General features: G+C 36.3%; 1 protein-coding gene across 1 annotated transcript in view; it reads right to left on the bottom strand.

Moving 5' to 3' along the window:
• Positions 1 to 379: 379 nt before the first annotated feature.
• Positions 380 to 20,430, bottom strand: part of LOC110452186 (poly [ADP-ribose] polymerase 14-like) — a 36,483-nt gene continuing 16,432 nt past the window's right edge. The window contains exons 3-18 of the mRNA XM_021500556.1: positions 17,872 to 18,583; positions 17,299 to 17,553; positions 16,690 to 16,983; positions 16,212 to 16,454; positions 14,256 to 14,492; positions 12,391 to 13,988; positions 12,104 to 12,251; positions 11,409 to 11,882; positions 10,794 to 10,867; positions 10,449 to 10,676; positions 8,768 to 8,977; positions 5,663 to 5,805; positions 3,392 to 3,547; positions 3,110 to 3,175; positions 2,853 to 3,023; positions 380 to 570 (exon numbers count right to left, since the gene is read on the bottom strand). Of these exons, the coding sequence (XP_021356231.1) occupies positions 3,502 to 3,547; positions 5,663 to 5,805; positions 8,768 to 8,977; positions 10,449 to 10,676; positions 10,794 to 10,867; positions 11,409 to 11,882; positions 12,104 to 12,251; positions 12,391 to 13,988; positions 14,256 to 14,492; positions 16,212 to 16,454; positions 16,690 to 16,983; positions 17,299 to 17,553; positions 17,872 to 18,583 (4,662 nt within the window). The 3' untranslated portion in view covers positions 380 to 570; positions 2,853 to 3,023; positions 3,110 to 3,175; positions 3,392 to 3,501. The remainder of the gene's footprint in view (positions 571 to 2,852; positions 3,024 to 3,109; positions 3,176 to 3,391; positions 3,548 to 5,662; positions 5,806 to 8,767; positions 8,978 to 10,448; positions 10,677 to 10,793; positions 10,868 to 11,408; positions 11,883 to 12,103; positions 12,252 to 12,390; positions 13,989 to 14,255; positions 14,493 to 16,211; positions 16,455 to 16,689; positions 16,984 to 17,298; positions 17,554 to 17,871; positions 18,584 to 20,430) is intronic.

Raw genomic sequence — 20,430 nt, 5'->3', positions numbered from 1 at the left:
TATCCTTTATCGTTTGACATTCATTATGTGAATAGCGTTTGATTAACGAATCATCCCGCTAAGCGCAATAATAAACATATTTTAAGTAGAAAATTATCTCCTTTAAACGAGATAATTATATATAAAGCGAAGTAAACATCTCGTTTGTACGGGACACTACCGTGTTTTAACGGGGAAAAGCTTTCGCTTTTAATCGTGATGATTATTTATTTTCATCTCGTGTTAATTCGATAAGTCACATTTTTAACGAGGCAACCAAAGCATTTTATCAACTGATTATTGCACTTAAATGAAATAATTATCGCATTCTAATGAAAATAATGCCGCATGAGTTTAATATGCTAATGGATTGTGCATTACCGTAAACTTCCTCACCTAATTTCCCCTTTATATATCCACAGATTCTAGGACCGTTTGACTGAACGTATTTTTGTACTCCTGATGCAACATCTGTAAAGTCTGTTTGCCGGATAAGAACCACTTCAACTTTTTTTAACCGCTTAAACGAGATTCCAGTAACGATTTTGCATAATGTCCCACCGAAATCCACTCCTGTTGACACTCCTATGTCTGAAAATAATTTTAATCAGAAACAAATACAGCATATAATATAATAGCATATTTTTTCGAAACGGATGTCCAATGTCAAAAAAGAAAGAATGACACGTTTATCTGTTCGCCTATCTCTGTCGATCTCTCTCTCTTTTCGCTATCCGTGAGGAGGGGGGAGGACGTGCGAACGAGTGGACGAGCGGGAGATTGATGCTAGGAATTTGTGAAAATAGTGTACACATATTCATTTCATATAACTGCAAGTACGGATATCAGTTTTTGAAGTGAACGAACAAGTGAAAAGCGTAAAAAAAATATTCAAAATGTTCATAGCAACGCCATAATTTTCTTCGGTCAAAAACTAATAGAAGCTTCTGTATATCGTTTCTTAGGCGTGTTGGTAACAGCATATCATCTAACGCCCGCAAAATAAACGGATTTTGTATTTGCATAATGTAATATTTGTCATACCAATACAATTGTCATATTTTAGTACATTATATATATCTTTCAATTTTCTGGGATTAGTTTATACTAGTTATATTGTACAATTTACTGCATTGGATATACATTATATGTGCTTTATTTTGCTATAAAACATCGATTGTAAAGTCAATATCCTCTGAACTTAAATTGTTTATAGTAATGCATTGCCACCTTAGCATATGTGAACAAAAACAAAACACAACAGAGGACACTACAACAGACTATCTGTGTCAGTGCAATATACCTACTGATCTTGATCATGCAGCCAAAACACTTGAACTAACGTCTATGTGCATTTATATTGTGCACAGTTCATCGATACGTATTATACGCCTTATTGACGTTAATTTTAAACATTAAAAAAGTTTAGAAATGAGGCCAGTAACCTAAATAATGACCGTCAGAAAGATTAACTTACTGAGTCCTCTGCATCTTCTTGTGGTTCTAGATTTGAAACAGCATCTCATTACTTCCATGATTGTATCAAATACACTGAAGATCGTATTGTACTTTTTCAGAATATATTCCTTGAAACTCACAACCATTTGTCATTAGATGTCATGCTAAATGGTTGTGAGAGATGTGATGAAAATGAAAACAAACATATTCTCCTATCTATATTAAATTACATTTTAAGTTCTCGAAGATCCAGGACAATTAACTTCAATTTTGAATAAAATTTTACATTCCATTTTATTGCTTTACACTTTATTTATGTATTTACATCTTTTTTTTCTCAATGTAATTCTTCTGATTTCCAAAAATCGTACATGAATATTAATATTAATATTTCCTATTTGTCTTCTTTGTTTATTTTTTAATATAGTTAGTGAGGGGTGCTGGTGTCCAGAAGACCAGTTATACTATTTTATTAAAAAAATATTGGGAAAAAACTACATATATAAGAATATAAAGCTTTACAACATGTTGATTATATATCTAACCTGTGTTTAATATGTATGAATTAAACTATTTGGTGGGATTGAATTTCGAAACTCATCAGTTGGCCTGTATCTGTTGGGTGCGGTATTTTAATCCCATCAAATGTTTATACATGCAGCTGCATCAACAAATTATTTTTCTTTTCTCTTCATAATATTGATATATATATATATATATATATATATATTGTATATGTCTTTTCGGTATCAAAAAAAAAGATTAAAATTTAAACCATTAGATTAAATTACAATAAAAATGAGTAATAGTAGTTGTTTCCCCTAATTTGATTATTAATTTGATAATACCAACTTGTTTATATGTGTGTGTTCTAATGTCTATGTCTATGCTTGTACCACTGTTTGTTACTATGTTTGGAGAGGGCTTAAATAGGCTATGCCTGCTGCCCAATCCATTTGTCCTTTGACAATAAAATTTATTGAAATTGAAGCTAATAAAATCAGTTCTTTAAATATTAACATAATACACGTAATACACACACATGGTTACATGTTCTAAATTTGGTAATATATCCAGTATGTCAAAAATATGAATTACACTGCACCATAGAGATGTTTCGTCCTTCTAGGTCTCATCGGTGATACTAGGACCAAATTGTTGAGATCTAAATTGTGTAAATTATTATACAACAAAGGGGCAGGTGCGTAAAACTCATTAATTTATAAATTTCAAAATTTAGAGGAATACTGATTAATATCGAATTACAGTAGATAGTTAGCAAAGTGTGTATATTATAAATCGAAAAAGAAATAATTGTGTATTAAGAACACGAAAGGTAGCGGACAATAAATCACTGTGATTTGGTTTTGGTGAGTCAATAAAAGTGTTTATATTTAATGAAATATCAAGCATACCTGTAGAAATCAGTGGTACAGCAACAGATTTGTGGCCTTCGTCATCAGCTTTTGTCAAAGCTAGGCGCAGTGACTTTTCCCAATCTCCGTGGGTGTTGACAACGATGATGCATTTGCTTGTCATCCCTTTGGTCGGTATAAAAGCAATACCGCTTCGTGATAATGCTTTCTCTGAAATGACAATATACATTAGAAAAAAAAGATTCGTTAAATTATCCATTGCATGAATAAAAACATCAGTACTGAAGTATACTCACTCTTTTTCGCGATTTCTTTGTCCAAATCCAAGCCTGTTTTATGTCGAATGGCGTATGCAACTGCGCCTACAATTTTAATCATTCACATGTATGAAAACAGATAACTATTATTACTTAGAAGTATTTAGAGTGTGTTTGGTAATTTTCATTAATGTAATACTTTTGAACGCTTACCATTATGAAACATATTTTTATAAGCTTTTTCGTTTCATACCTTTTTTCTTTTTTTTGAGGCGGGGTCATGCATATATACATTTATCACGAATTGACTGTTATTCATACCTGTCATTTTGAAATGCTTGTCTGTAGAACAAACAATAGCGTCACAAGCAGCTTCAGTGATGTCTCCCACTCGGATAGCAACGTTGGTAGGTCCGAAGGTTGCCTCTGCTTCACAGGTTGACTCGGGCTTTTGTGATGATTTCGTTTTCGGCATACCTGATATACAAGCAAACTTTTGGGCAACTCATACTCAACTGCTTCGGCGCGTAAAAATACCTTTTATTGGTTATTCAGCAAGTAATATTTGGCAATAGAAACGAAACTACATACCTCCATTTACTAAAATTTCTATTACATTAGTTACCTGTTCGAATCACTCATTGTTGCTATGCTCGTCACATGAAGTTTCGGGTTAGGCATGCGCTCTTGCATAAGATTGACATTCAGAATGAAATATCAAACAAACAGCAATCTGACATAATGAGCTAGTTAAGAAGCGCTTGAGAATACGTGATCTCTCTACTTTTAAATATTGACTTATTTCATATCAACATGTATGCAAAGTCATGGAATTATTCAAAACATAAATTTGTCAACGGAACTGCGAGGAGATTACAGGAATCTTACTTCATAAAGTAATATATTAACATAAAAAAATCTTAATGACAATTATGATCAATATCTTCTTGAACCTATTGCAAGAACATTTGACCATACTTAAATCGAACCTGCAAAACCTTCTGCTGGATTCCTTGTACAAATGATGTTCCAGACCGAATGATCGCTTTACCGTTTGAGGTTAAATAAGCCCCGTAAAGATGGCATGGTCTGTATTTCGGCAATAACGCCGATATCTTCACGAACATGGCATTGTAACATACCGTCTCTTGCAACCCAATTGAGTGCTACGTTATGACAAATTGTATTTAATATACCTAGGTCATGCGGAGCATAAATTTTCTTTAACTAGCTGTAGAAAGGAATACTAGCTTCAAACCAAGATGGTTTTAGCTTTGGGAAACAAAACAACCCTTGTTATCAATTAAAAGTATTTACAATTTATGACCCTACAAAGTCTAAAGTTAAACAACCTTTTTATTTCGTTCATAATCATGTATTATTGGACAATAAGAGTTGCACGTGTGACACACCACGTACATGCAACGCTCTTCGAAAAATCCTCCCTTATTTCAAATGGAAACAAGCGGGCAGTGGCACTGGGCTTCTTTGTCAGGTGAGGGTAAACACATTTATTTTTAAAATATTTGAACATTTACTTAGGATCAAAGAAATTAACCTCTAGACCTACTTAAACCTGTCATACAATTAATGTTTGTCGAACTAACTACGAAGGCGAGTTGAATTACCATTACATTGCATTTATATAACATTGCATCTGATTGGATCATATAGATCACACAAAAGGGGAAAAGGACATGTTGGCGCCCTCAAGCAATCGAGTTTTCTTGGTCATATTGCCCTTATTCAAAGACTCTCTAAAAGTATGGGCAAGAGCAAGCACAATTGAGTTTCGAGTAACTAAAGTCGATGCCAAAAATGGCGCGTTAACCTAATAATCTTGTTGTTGGTGTAATAAATTTATTTCGGCGTAATCAAATATATATTTACAGTATGTTGTTAAAATATGATTCTTTGATTCTCATCGAAAAACAATTATTCTGATTAATCTAAGAAAAACAACGAGTTGGGATTCCCTACTACAAAGTCAATAATTGAGTAGTGTTTGTATATCTTTGATTCAATTTGTAGACGAGCGATGTCAACAGATTGATGCTCCTATTGGAATAAAATAAACATCTTGTTACATGTACAAACATGGCGTCGTTGTGTATGGTATTCCATATTGGTGACTGTTAAAGGATTTTTTTTAGTTGTTTTAGGCAAAACATCTGTCATTTATCAAGGCGAGTTGTGCCAGTTTGTTGATTTCAACAAGCAATACCAAATACTCATTTAATCTGCACACGGTGAATTGCCATGCTCAGACAGCGAGCACGATTTGAAAACAACAGCCTAATTTACAAAATATTGTTATCTTAGTCTAAGTATATGAACTTAGGTAGACATGAAGACACATTTCCATTTCATTTTACAGGTTAGAATATATTTAAGTAACAAATGTTTGTGTATGTTGCTGAAATATTAATATAAGACTGCGTTAGCTGTTTTATTTTTTCAAAAACATGCCAATCGTCGTTATATAACCCATATCGATTAATTATTTGTTTATTAAAATGCTAATAAATACATTATTGTATATGTTATCAAATTTTGAATATTTAATTGATAACACGAATGTGCTTTACTTACCCATTTCTTTGGAATGTTGAAGAGTTCCAGTATTTTGTTTTGAATGTGCGTTTTTGTCTCCACATCATATCCAAGTCTGATTGTGTAGGAACACCCGAGTGACCGCTAGCAGATGACCATTTGGTTTCCTCGTCTCTAAAGGCCTGGTTTTCAAATATCGAATAGGAATTCTTAATTAGCAACAATGCCAAAATATAAAAAATTGTGTAAATTTGTGTACGTTGTGTTTAAGTGACCCATCAATTCAAATGTATGAGTTATTTACTTGTTTCTTACATTGATAATCTTCTATATATTTTCAAAGCCAATCACCAGAAATTACGTTTATATATATATATGCTGCGGCGAAAGGCTCCTTCAATACCTGTAACAAGAAGGTGTGCAAACTGTGTCCATACACGCGCTCCACAGATACATTTCAATGTACAATCAACGGCAAAGTGTATCACATACTACAAACGCTGACATGCACATCAGTCAATGTGGTGTACCTTATTACCTGCAAAAAATGCAATTTACAGTACGTGGGCGAGACCTGCACCCAGCTCAATGTCAGGATCAACAACCACCGCTGCTCCATCAAGCAGAACAAACCAGATTTCCCAGTGGCAAGGCATTTTAGTATGCCTAACCACAGTTGGAAAGACATGCAGGTTGTTGCCATAGATCATTGCCCTACATGGGATGAAACGAGACGACGTACGAGAGAACGGTTTTGGATCACCAATCTACAAACCCGCTACCCTCGAGGTATGAACGAACGATAGGCGGTTGCCATCCGCTCGTTTTCCTTCCAAAGGGGCATTTGACCTAATGATGCATTACTGCACAGTTGGTCTGCTATCTCGCCTGCCTGCTGCATCATGTCAGTGTGTGTGACCAACAGCTGTTGTCAGATTAATTTTGCAGATGTATACAGTATCTTAGCCATTTCATCTTCTTACTCCTCCTGCACTCACGTATTTGATAATTACATGCATTATTCCTGCAAACCAAAAGAGGCGACTAAGTGTTGACCCCCTGCTGTGACTTAGATCCATCGCAGAATTGAGAGGCGACTAACGAGACATTCCATAGCAAATTGTAATTACTCGCATTTACCGGGCCAGATTTCCACATGCACATGTTCCACGTTTTTGATATATCTCGTTGACTCCCTTTATGTGATAGTGCATATTGCGCAAGAATAGGTCCTCTACATCTGCGTTCCTTATCCGCGATGCTCTCAGCTTAATTGCTGCCTTCGGCTGTCTTTAGCCGAGGGGACTATTGGTTTTATTTAATAGCTATATTTTCTATTATATTATAGTATATCAGTTCTATCTTCTTGTAATATGATGTATATGTATATGTAACTGTTCTTTTTCACTGTGTCTTGAAAAAGGAGCGGATCGCTCCGAAAAATTGACAACCTAAACCTGTCCACACTGTTGGAATTACTTCTTTGCCCCATATATATATATATATATGTATACACAAGTTTGCTATTACTTTCTTTAATAGTAATTCGAACAAGAGGTCGAGAGGGCCTGTATAGCTCACATGGAAATGTTAGCAAAATTTCAGTTATAATAGCCAGATGTTACTGGAAGTGTACAAGTATTATATGGTTAGTCAGGGGTTAATTTAATTGCAATTGGACAAAGTCCTGTCATTCCTAAAGTAAATGGAGGATTTCGAAAAATTTGCTAGGTTTCCCCTATAGGGCCCCGCCCCTCTGCCCCTAGGGGGGTCAGACCCATCGTTGATACATAATCCTGTCATTCCTACAGAAGAAGGAGGGGTAAGACCCTCCATTTATACAAAATTGGTTCTCCTTCACCCAAGGGTGCTTCATCCAAAATTAAATCAAAATCCTGTCAATCCTACAGAGGAAGAAGGATTTTGAAGAATTTGCTATGTTTCCCTTACTGGGCCCCGCTCCTCTGCCCCCAGGAGGGCCACACCTACTATCTATACAAAATTTAGTCCCAGGTCCAAGAATACTCTAGTCTAAATTAGAATAAAACCCCTTAATACCTACAATAGAAGAAGAATTTTAAAGGTTTTACCTCTATTTCCCCTATTTGGCCCCGCCCCTCTGCTCTCAGAGTGGCCACACACACCGTTTATACAAAATTGAGTCTCCTTGGCCCAAGGATGCTCAAGACTAAATTAGAATAAAATCTCTTAGTCCCTATCGGGGGTTCGAGTCCATTACCGCACGGTAGTACTGTATACTGAACGGCATAATTTAATATTCACTTTTAAAATAAATATATTGTTGCCAAACATAATGTTAATTGCAAAACCAATAGTATATTGGCGGTATCGCATTAATGCCAGGTTAAAAAAAATCCAAAAACAGCAGTATTTGTTTTGACGTTAACGTTTATTTCAGGTATTGGCGTCCATACATTTTATACCCTAAACGCGTATACACGACAAACTGAAGTTATGCGCATGCAAATTGTGCTTCGTGCCCTGTCAGCTTCCCTTGCAAAGGCCGTCAGGTATGAATGTGTCGGCAATATAGCTAGAATTTCAATCATTGGTAGAAATCGTGCAATTTGGATGCTGCAAGGCTAAAAAACGTCATATGGCGCGTTTGATAAATTGTACATGATTTACGATTGAGTGCCTTTTGAAGTGTTATCGACGAGTAGGACATGTTAACAAACTCCCTGAAGCAGTACGTCGACGTGAAACGTCGCCACGTCAGGATCGTTACATCCCTTATCGATGAATAGCGTCGAATCAAAACGACGTTTCGCAGAAGTTAACTACAATGGCGGACACACAAACTATTGACGTCACAGGTATTTTTAAACTGTGTACAGTTGTGACGTAAAAATCACGAGAAACATTGAAATCACCGTGCGTCGTTCTGTAAGACCGTATGCCTTTTTGGTCATTAACGGCAGTCATGGTTCTGTGTAGAATTTGTCTCAAATAATGAATTTATACATTTAAACTCGAATTTATCATGATAAAATAATATTATTTGATGCCTTTTATTAAGTGTATACTTAATTTTGCTGGTCAGTATATTTGTTTACGAGCAAGAAATATTATTCACGTATTATATGAATCTATAATTTACATAAATCCCCCTCTCTTATTTACCTTTAATGATTTGTCATCTTTCTCATAAATGACGAAGCGAACCTCATTCAGGGTCGTTGGATTGAATTCGTTGACAATTTTAAACATTTCTGCAGCAACTATATGATGTGGGTAAGCAAGGTTGCCAGTTCCCAGAGCCGGGAAGGAGATGGATGTCATCAGTTCATCGTCAGCCATTTGCAGACAACGTCTTATAAAATCTTGAAATTGCTGTAAATATACAATGTAGAAAATTTGTTATCGAATTAGCTCTTAAATTCTACATCAACTATTCTATGGATCTCATTCAGATATATTTGACTGAAATTAGCCTTCAATTACCCTCATTCAATGCGTGCTGTTAGCTCTAATGAAATTGAGAATCTGTAAAACATTCACGTGAAGTATTGAAAAAAAAATTATTCTCTAGTGTGGTAATTAATTAACCCTAATTAAATTTGAAGGGTTTTATTTCTTCGTTTCTTTTAGTTTTGCTTACTTACGGATATTAATTCAACAGGTTTTGCTCTCAGTTGCGCATCTGAAATGGCGGCTGTGGCCTCTGAATGGTCGGATTAAATATTGTCAAATTTCGATCATATTTGATAGTACATTTTATTATTGCATCATTTACTATGAAGAGGCAGTGTTGTGGACTTGTTAAAACTTGTTTCTTTTTATGATAGTGCTATATCGTCCTTCGGCAGTTGCGACAATGCAGAAGTTACGTTAACATAGACCCCATAGAAAATGGAACCTGGGTCAGTTTTTAACGACATAATTGGAATCTATTTCAGTTTTCTGTTCTTCTCTCCCGTAAAAGATGTACAATGTTGAAATGTGATCCATCTAGGCGTATGTTTGTTGTAGAACATAACGTAACAAATGTGGTTATTCCCGTAAGTTTCATGATATAACCCCCGTGTTAACTCCCTTTATCAACCTGTTACCTAACCTCAGTGTTATGCAGTGTTAAGAAGGAACAGGGCTTGCGAGGTGTCTGGAGTAGCATAAATTATTTTCAACAAACTGCTTAGGGGGATTAACGCTTATAAGGTTCCTGACAGAAGGACGGACGGACGGAATAATATGTATCCCCTCGGGGATATCGTAGCTGGGCCAAGGAGACAGAGAAGCTAACATTTACAGACGGACGGACGCACAGACAGACAGACAGGCGGACGCACGGACGGACTGAGGTCACAATTAAATGCTTCCGGATTCAGTCCCTTAGAAATATAGATATTTAGTAAAAATGTACTATGCATCTTATAACTTGATATTTGTGTAAAAGTGTGGTGTTGAAATACTCTAGAGATAACAATCTAACAATTTCTGTATCAATTCTGCTTGTTTGTGTCGATGTCACTATTCAGCGGATCTGAGGACGTGGCATTGCTTGGATTTTCCTTGAAATTTCACGATGACATGGCAGGTGCATAATTTCCTCTGCAGCCAATACCTTTGTAGTGTGATAGCCGTACGACAACCATCGAATTCCAGTTATAGAGAACTTTATACAAAAAAAAAGTTGATACATAGAGCTCTGGAACTTATATAAGGGTTATAAAAATATGAGATTTTTTTTTTATCCAAGTGTCATATGAATGAAGGCCGATGATAACATACCAACGCCGACGCCAGTACCACTGTATCTCATATTTAAAACATATCAAATTATATCATCTTTCATTTGCATTACCGGAAAGGTCTTGTCATTCTTAAAGCTCTGCAAGGCCCCGTGGAAAATAAGGTTGCATTTTAGTTGTCCTCCTGTTGTCGTAGCCACGTTGCCATGCTGAATACCATCCGGATAGCCAACATGACATTCGTCCTGAATCGATTGTCCCGCTGCTTTGAGGATCGAACTAGAAACAGCTCCATTTGTTAACTCTAGATCACATGACGTTGTGTTTACGATCACGTCAGTCTATAAAAGATGAATGAACACTTTATTATTTTAAAACTGAATTACTCCATGTGTATATACTTTTCAAAATGAAAGGTTCAAAAAAGAAAACAAAATACCGAAGTACTTTTTCCTTACCGTCGCTTTAGCGATCTGTCCTTTGACAATCTGTACATTCAAATTTCTTCTCTTACGGGAAACAGCAATGTTTTCTAAGATTTACAAAGACAAATACATATTAGATATATAAGCATGCTTAGCAATGTAACAATGATACTAAATATAACTAATGGCTTACTACTGAAATATGTGTGCATGAAATACAGATGACATTCAACGAGCAAGCGGTACATTTTCTTTTTACTTTTGTTACTCTTACTCTAAAAAAAACATCTAGACTAATTGCTTCCAAAGACGAAATCATTCAGTTGGTTTTCTGCTTTGTTTTAAGATGTACATTCATGATATGTGACCATTGTTATATATTTGAAGGTTACTTGGATCTTATATGAGCAGTGTGGTTCAAACCCTTCTCCAATATCACTCAGTTTGAACAGGCATCTACTGTCTCTATGTTATTCGTGACACAGTAAACAATTTTGTGGTCGGTAATAAGATAGGTATTTTACAATTTTGAAAAAATCGTCATAGATTAGGAATATCACTTGAGTCATAATATTGCTTATCATTTTTAATTCTATTGATATATTAAAGGACTGTATCAGAGAATAATTTTGTAAAATTTGAATATACCTTTCTGGACGATGCGTTTCCATTGATCTTTAACAGGTTTGTTGTGATTTACCACACATGCTTCTCCTAGCTGGCGTGTTAGTTCCTCGGCGAAGCAGGAGATCGCTGTAGGATTAATGTCACACAGGTAAATTTCATTCACAGAGGTATGTGTCTCCTCTTCCAGAAATTCAAGGATTGTTTTTATGATGACATGTGTAGCTTTGTCCTCAGGATATTGGAATACTCCTGTACCCAACGCTGGTATCGCTATGGATGTATAGCCGTCGCGACCACATTCTATTAGGCTCTTCCAAACAACTCCGTCAAGATATTCTTGTTCTCTTTGTTTTCCACCTCGCCAGTTGGGACTGTTTGCATGCGCTATCATTTTACATTTCAGGTTTCCTGGCTTGCTACAGTATATAGATCCGTCAAGAAGATTACCTTTCCGCTTGACGTATTCTGTACACTCATCCTGAATACTCTGTCCACCTAGATATGTTAAAATAATTTATATACCGTTTAATATCTTTAGCTAATATGTTTTATTTAATATGAAAATCTTAATATTAATCTTTATCTTGGATACCTTTCCAATCAAAGTATGCTAAACGAAATACATACTGTTGCGCCTCTTTAGCAAACATGTGTTATGAACGGTCAAAAACTGAAAATTAATTCCAAAAACATTTTATCTGAAAATGTTTTCCTACCTTTTGATACGATAAATTTTGCTAGTCCACCAACATGATCCATACTACTATTTGCAGCATTAACAATCACGTCCACTTTCAGTAGGGTGATGTCGCCTTGGAACGTCTTGATAACAGCCTTGTTCTTTGTGGTCCCTGTTGCTATCAGCTAATGGTATAAAATGAGTGAAATACCACAAATTAACGCAAGGTAAATATTTAAAGTATTTTGCGGTAAGTTTCATCAAATGACAAACAAATGATCAAATCAAGTATATTCACAAAAAGACGATTAGCATATCATTTACCTCAGGTTGTGAATCCAAAACTGAACCAGCATTACTCGACCGTGTTGATTCTATCTTCCCAGTTGTTGAAACTTCTATGATACAAGTCCGTCTAGATTCGATATCGCGTCGACATCCCTCCCCAGCAACAGATTGTAATATCTCTTGGAGACCCGGTTTATCCAAAGGAAAACATCTGCATTTTACGTTCGAAGCTAGATCTGCAACCAAAGGTTTTGCACGATTCAAAGCATCTCTTGAACCACGAATGACCATTTCCTCATTTGATAGACTGATCTTTACATTTCCATGGGTTGAACTTTTTTCAATTAAATCGATATCGTCGCGTTTGTACTGCTTTAAGTACTTGGAAACTCCAGGATCAAGTTTCAAAGACTCCTCTATGGTTGTATTTTTGGCAAGGAAATCATCGATTGTTTCTAAAATTTTCCCGCAATGTTCAGCTATTGTTAGTATCTGAACTAGACATTTTGTCATATCAACTTCAATCTGAACCATTCCCGGAAGCGTCTTTGTGAAATCATCGCAGAGCTTCTTCCACGGATCCTTCGAGAGTAATGTAATCGAAAGTCTGTCGATTTGATGCGACTTCTCCATAACGCGTGCCTTGATTAGATCTGCCGCCTTGACTATATCGGGTTGAGTAAGACTGTACAAAACGATATAACTGTCACTTGGAAAGACCTCCCATGAACATCTAATGCCAGCTTCCTTCATCTTGGATTCCAGGTATTGATGAACGGCATCAGTCTTAAGAAATCGCAACGCTGCCTTTGAAAACTGTTTTTCCATCTTTGTATTAGATATCTTGCTCGTGAACTCATATATATTCACTTTTGCTGACTTGATATCAGTGAGTTGACCTTCAAACAAGATATTCCCTCTGTCTGTGTCTACTGTTACTGCCAGGTCAGGTATATCTTGGCTCATTGTACTCAATGTATCCAGGTCACGTAGTAGCACCAGCTGCGGAATACCGATGTACATTTCCTCTCTTATTCTTTTCTTTTTCCGTTCAAGGTCGTTTTCCGCCTTACGTCTTGATTCTTCGATCAATCTTGCGTTCTGATCAACTTGTGCATGTTTACCAATCAATGTTACTTCACACGACTGAGCATCCCAGGAAACTTGTACTGAAGAAGAGACTGAGGAAGAGTCACCCCTTATTTTTGCCTTGAGGTCATCATTCCAAATTTCCTTCAATATTTGTATTGTTTCAATCTTGAGGCCTTTCTCGATCTTGAACATTGCTTGGAGCACATCGTCATTCCACGTCTTTGCCAATTTTCTAACATTCTTTGTAGTTTTAGACAGCGTTGGTGAAACTGAAAACTGGACGTCATCCTTACGTTTGGGCCAATCAATCCGGGCATTAATGGCTTCAAGTGTTTGATCAACTTCTCTTTTTTCATGCTGGTACAGAAATGCGTACATCTTGATTTTGTCAGTGTTATGTACTTCTATTGGCGGAGGTGCTTTAAAGACCTGCGTTTGTCCGTCTCCGTCACTCACTTGACCGAGACATGCATAATGGGGATGTACAGACAAAGTAAAAGTGTCCAAAACCAACTTTCGTTGATCGCATACGCTGTCTACCACTACAATTAAAAAATATATATTCTCAAATGGTATTATTTTAGCGACATATTGACCAGGGTCAATTGACATGGAATTAATTTGGGCATTATGAAGTGTCCACGTAAGTAGAATATACCATTAAACACAAGAGAAATAAAAAGAAAGTCTCCATTTTGCTAGGTTATATGAAATACATATACATTCGGCCGATGACTCACGACTAACTTTGACTTAGGCTGCGATAGGTGAAGCTGAACACTTTAGATTTGTTTATACTTTATAATTACCTTTGAAATCTTCAAAATAGATAAGACAGGAGTTGTCATTGTCTGACATTTCTACTTTTTGTATATCACCTCCCCCGCTTCTTTTTGTGTTCTCAAAGAACATTTCCAATCCGTCTGATGTTGTGTTGGGACTCAAGTTACCCACATACACACAGTTCGTGACTGGAACTCTCTCCGTTTTTAGAAAGCTTCCCTCCAGTTGACGTTTCTGACATGCACTTGCAAACGTACCAAAGTCTGAAAAAAATATTGATAAGCTCTTGATTACATTTATCTAGCTGTATAGATTGATCTGTCTAATTGGATTAAGATAAAATACACATTTAAGTCCGATACCTTTCGAATATTTAATCTATTTAATTTACCAATGACATCCGATAAGCTATTACGTGTATAACATGTTGTCGTATTTGTTAAAAAAATATGTTGGTGATTCCATCACAGCGAATGTTGTTGAAATAAGCTGACCAATCTTAACATTGGTAGTTGAATTTTACAAGTTAACGTGACATTTAAACCAACATATAGGAGCTAGATGCAACTTTAGGACACGAACATAATTATAAAAAGTACCAGTCAATCTGATTGAAATCATATCTTGATATACGCTGCGTTCCGTAAACTACACACTGCTAGATACTGATATGATTTTAATCAGATTGGGTACTACTTCAATACAAATTTATATCATTTTTTTTCAATTCGCTGTAGTGGATTGGATACCTTCAGAAAACTAAGAGAAGTGAGCAAAACACATCATTATTCCAATATACCTGTCCTATTTTTCCTTCTTTAGTGTAATCTCTAAATGCTCTTTCAATTACAATGACTATGACATTAACCATAAAGACTTGTGTTAATGTTTTGTCTGAGGCTTTCGGAGGTGACGTTTCATAAATATCTGCCAAAGTTGCGGCCAATAGAGTGATCATAAGCCATCTTCTGTGAAATCATTTCTAATAATTACGGTGACCATTACGGCCATTAAAGTGTTGTAAAGGAGTTTGACAAATGGACGGATACCTATCGGACAACCAGAACACAACATTATACCACTTCTTTGCATATTTTGGGTTATAAAAACGTGACAAGGCTAGAAAAATAACTAGATTCAAAATGCGATCACCCTCAAGTCAAATAGACTAAAAAGCAACCTAATACCAAAACGAATAATCAGTACCCATATCTTATAAAAGAGCTATAAAAGCTATACAATGAAGTTAAAAGAGATTAAAATTCAGAATGCTGACAAAGTAGACAAACGAAGGGCTATTGTTATATTATGCAAGGGGAACCGCAACGTCGCGTCACCCAACAATTCAGTATGCATTCATCAGCAATTTCTCGGTCAGCTATGCGGACCAAAAATTGACAACCTGTGCCCGAGTGCAGTAGAACACATCGGACGCGGCAGGTATTATTAGGAAAGGTTTGTTTTTCTCGAACCAAAACTTAATCAACAGCGACGTCAACACCGTCTGCAATGGTAGTTGTACAAATCAATAAACAGTTTGATGGGTTTATTGTAAGTAGGTTACAGGCAGTAACTGCCACATGCGGCGGTCAAACGAAGTATTGGTCACACTACTGCGACGATTGTGAAACAATCTGTAATGGCCAGCACACCCTTAACAGTATATTGTTTGTATTGACTGTGAGAAAAATCATTTTGTATCGACGCGTATCTTCAATAAAAAAATTAAACAGAGAATATAAGTAAATTCAACGTAAGATTGTAATATATATATATCTAATATTATGGATAAATATGTGATTAATAAACCTCAAATCTTTCAATTAGCCAGAACTGCGGGTAAAGTAAGCACAGAACGTCCTTAACAACAATGCATTTTCGATTGTAGGTTTTGGAGCTTATGACACTATACTATTCATAAACACTATACGATTCAATCGGATTAACATCTATAATTTTTACTACAAATTATAAGAACTCACCAATTTTTTTGTCAAACATTACAAGAATTGTTCCTTCCTCTTCGCCATAAATCAGAGATTTTGGAAGGGCGGAAGCTTTCAGTTCTAGAAAATTGTCCAGTGCATCTCTGCTGGTGTCGGGATTAACATCCCGAAGTAGGACTTTATCCTCACACATCTGTACAGGCGGGGGCGGGACAAACAATTTTACATCCAGTGTCCTGCCATCCAGGACATGTTTTTTTCTGATGACTTTGTCAGTTACTGCAATGTATTCATACAATGAATCAGCTATCAAATCATTCAGTGAACATTCATGGTTGGGTCTTTCGATACAAAAACTATCTTGAAACGTGTAAAGAAAATTGAAAGATGACCTTAAAACGTATATATCAAGCTTTTGTGTCTTCTATTTTCTTTGAAAAGTGTCATTTTTACAATAAATATTTACCAGTATGTATTTTAATATGTATCATACAATGGTCAGTAGCATACAAACCTGATGCGTCCTCAAATGTGATGGTTGCAATGACTTTTTCAGCATCGAAATCTAACTCCTTGATGTTTCCGCCACCTGATTTCCTTTTGTTCTCAAAATAGTAATGGATCGTATCACGAGTTGTATTCTGTGACATCCCGTGAACTTCTATAGTGGATAAATCCTCTGGAGCCTCTAAGTCACTATCTGATGTTTCCACTTCCGATTCACTTTCACTTTCAACACGGAATTCTTTAATTTCGATAATTGCCTTTTTATAAAGCATTGGACAACGAGCTAGAATACGTGGAACCACTGAAATAACAAATAAAAGGATATACTTTGTCAATCAGTTGGATGATAAGGACAGTACACAAATGTCGAATAATTGTTAAATTTCATAATAACGTTTACGTAATATACATTAATATTGTATTATGTTGTAAATGCCTCACAATTATATTTCAGAAAGACGAAGGCAGATTTTACTCCCATAAACTGTAGTCACTGAATAGAATATTTGCCGCGTTTCGTTCTTAGTCTATGAGATAATAAATCCAGGTTAAAGGAAATTGGAATCTATATTAAGTAACTTTTAAATTAAATAAATTTAAATGTAGTGTCTGTTACCGTCTGCTTTCTGAAACGTTACGATCGCCGTTTGTTTTTCGTGATTGATATCAACTTTTTCCACCGGTCCCCCACTTGACTTTTTACTCTCAAAAAACTTCTTCAGATCCACTGCTTTCACATGTTTTGGTATTTTAGAAACTAAAATTGAATTAACATATGAAATATCATCTTCTTTGTCCTCTCCCATATCATCTTCTACTTGTTTGTGATCATGGCTAAATGACTTGGTGTTTGATTTACCCACACCAGGTTCTGAAAGTAGAAGCAAAGACATAATGTATAGGTAAAATCAATAGCATCACATTTTTTTGATGAACAGATGATAAGCAAGATTGTTTTTTCTCGCACCCCTATCCGACTATAACCCAAGCTTACTTATAAACAAATTTTATTATTGAAACCTTATAATATCAGTAACTTCCGTTTTATGACCTGGATCTTGCCTACACCTTTATGAGAAATTATCCCACTCAAAATTTAAACCATGGAGACAAATAATATACATGTATACCAATAATAAATCTGAGCATAAAATCAAAATGATTACTTATCTGGTGAATATCAACGAACCTTCTAAAGGTCGGTCATTTTTCCTTGAATATATCAGCTGATGAGACGACATTTGTGACACGTGTTGTTCTGACAACCTTTCTGTTGACAGGTGTTGCTCTGAAAACTGTTCTGATGATCCGTGTTGCGCGGACAACTGTTTTGGTGAAATGTGTTGCCGGTCCAATTGTTGTTGGTGTACGTGATATCCTGGATAACCGTACCTAGGTGAACCTATGGAATCCTGTCCTTCATATGGCCGCGGGTCCATTGGACCAGGTCCTTCGTAACGCGGCGGATGTTTGGAACCAGGCCCTCCATGTAGCAACGGAAGTGTGGCACGTGGTTCTCCATATGACGGCGGAACGTTTGGATCAGGTCCTCTATATGGCCAATGATGGTCGGGCACCGGTCCTCCATATGGGTGTGGCATTCCCGGAGGACCTAAATATGGTACTTGTGGTGTCATTCCCTGTGTCTCATACAAGGACCATTGTCCATCTGGCCGATTACCTTGCATAGGATATGAAAATGACTGGTATTGGTATTTATCAGGAGAGCCTTCTTGATTTCCAGGTCTGGTGACAATTTTGTAATCGTATTGCATGTTACCTGTTAACGGCGTTAGTGCTCTCCTTTGCTCATTGTCAATATTCCGTATTCCATGAGGAGCGGGGTCATTCATTTTCATCTCAACGCCTGTTTGGTCCGTTAAATCACTTGATGGGATATCCTAAATAGATATCAAATTAACGACAAAAAAAACATTTTTGAAGACAATATACTCATAACAGGAAGAAGGATAACTCTTAACGCTCACATAATTTCATTTGACTCAGCTAATCAGAGCCCATGAATGTCATTCTGGATTTTTGGATCAGCTTGAAAAATAACAACATTGTTGTGAAACTCTTCGAGAACATTGTACCAAATGTGGAGTCGATCGGTTCAGCCTATCTTGAGCAAAAGTAGAAAAAAACATGTCTCAGCCAATCAGTTACTAAAGAGGCCATCTCGGGTTTCTGAATTGGCATGAAAAGGTCCTACATTTGCTAGCGACTTAATAAGATATATTTGTAACAATGTAAAAGTCAATCGCTTCTGCCAATCGAAAATCATGACTGCCGTCTTAAATTTTCGTACATGTATCAGCAACTACTTTTTAAGAAAGCAAGGTCGGAACATCATAAGGAACAATAACACCAAGTTTAAAATCCATTTTAGCCATTCTTGAGAAGAAGTCGAATATGTGTCAGCCAATCGGACGCGAGGGTGGCCATCGTGTATTTTTGAATCGGTACGACAAGCAGGGATACTTCTTAGCGACCTAATAAGGAGGTCAATCAGTTCAGTCGTTCTGACGAAAACCTAATGCACCAAAATTCTCTAACCAAAAGTCTCTGTAATATAGACACGAGCACCAATACAGCAAATGCAACAAACCTTATTCCCCGGATGACATGATTTCGAGGCATTTTAAAATAAATTACCATTACGGTCAGCTCTGTTAAAGTATCTAACTGATGATATGTAAATCATTTGTACAGTTGTATTGTGTTTTTCTGAAAACAGAATTTTGCGCATCTTTATATACTATAACGAGCTTAGTTTTGTTTTGATTTGAAACCATGGGAGTCTTACAAAGGAGATAGTTTATGCGAAAATTGTTATCATGATATAGATTGTTTCAAATTTCGTGCCTTCCCGAGCAAAACAATGATAGCCTACTTGCGTTAAAAACTAAGGAATGTGAAACTGAGCATGGCTCTTCAAACTCTCGCCCCTGTTGGATAATGGTGAAATATAAGTAACAGTGACCTTGATATTTGTGCAGCAATTACTATTACGCTCAAATGTGAACCGGTTAAAGGTATGTTTAGGCTAAATTATATGTGAAGTTTCATCAACGTTTGTCAGGAAATACATCCGCTAGAGTTTCGATGAAAAGTCTAGGCAAAATTATATTTATCTAATTACCATATTAAAAATAACATGAACGGAAGCTCATAGATGTATCATCCCCAACGGCTTTCCCTCCTACCATGCCCGTGACCTTTGAGCCTTTCACCATAACAGATGTTAACCAAAATCATATCAGGTGTAGAACTTAATGTTACCATACGTTTTGGTAAATATGAACTAAATTTGTTGAGGGGTTCGTGAGATACACTGTACAAAAGCTTTTGACTTCAAAAGTGGTCAATTTTGATCTTTGACGGTGACTTTTGACCATGAAACCTTGACCAAATACCACCAACATCTAATCACGAACGAAGGCACACAAGGACGAACAGACAAAGTGATTACAATAAATCCCCTCACTAAGCGTGGGTAATACAGTAATCATTTTGACCCTTGATCAAACATACCCATCATCGAGCTGTTCAAGGTATTTAGGAGGTTTCATAGAAATCTGCCACAAAATACATCCGTTAGCTTGATAACAACGAGTCTGTGAAATTATGTCTTTTAAAACAGTTACTTTGATCTTTGACACATTTTGTTCCAATAGGCTTATCCGAGCTATCAAAATGTACCCGTTAGCAAGGCGATAATGTATATGACAGGTGGACGAACGGA

Source organism: Mizuhopecten yessoensis, unplaced genomic scaffold, assembly GCF_002113885.1.
Source record: "Mizuhopecten yessoensis strain PY_sf001 unplaced genomic scaffold, ASM211388v2 scaffold6443, whole genome shotgun sequence".
NCBI lineage: Eukaryota > Metazoa > Mollusca > Bivalvia > Pectinida > Pectinidae > Mizuhopecten > Mizuhopecten yessoensis.
The sequence above is the reverse complement of the archived record's forward strand: the minus strand, read 5'-3'. Positions and strand labels throughout refer to the sequence as shown.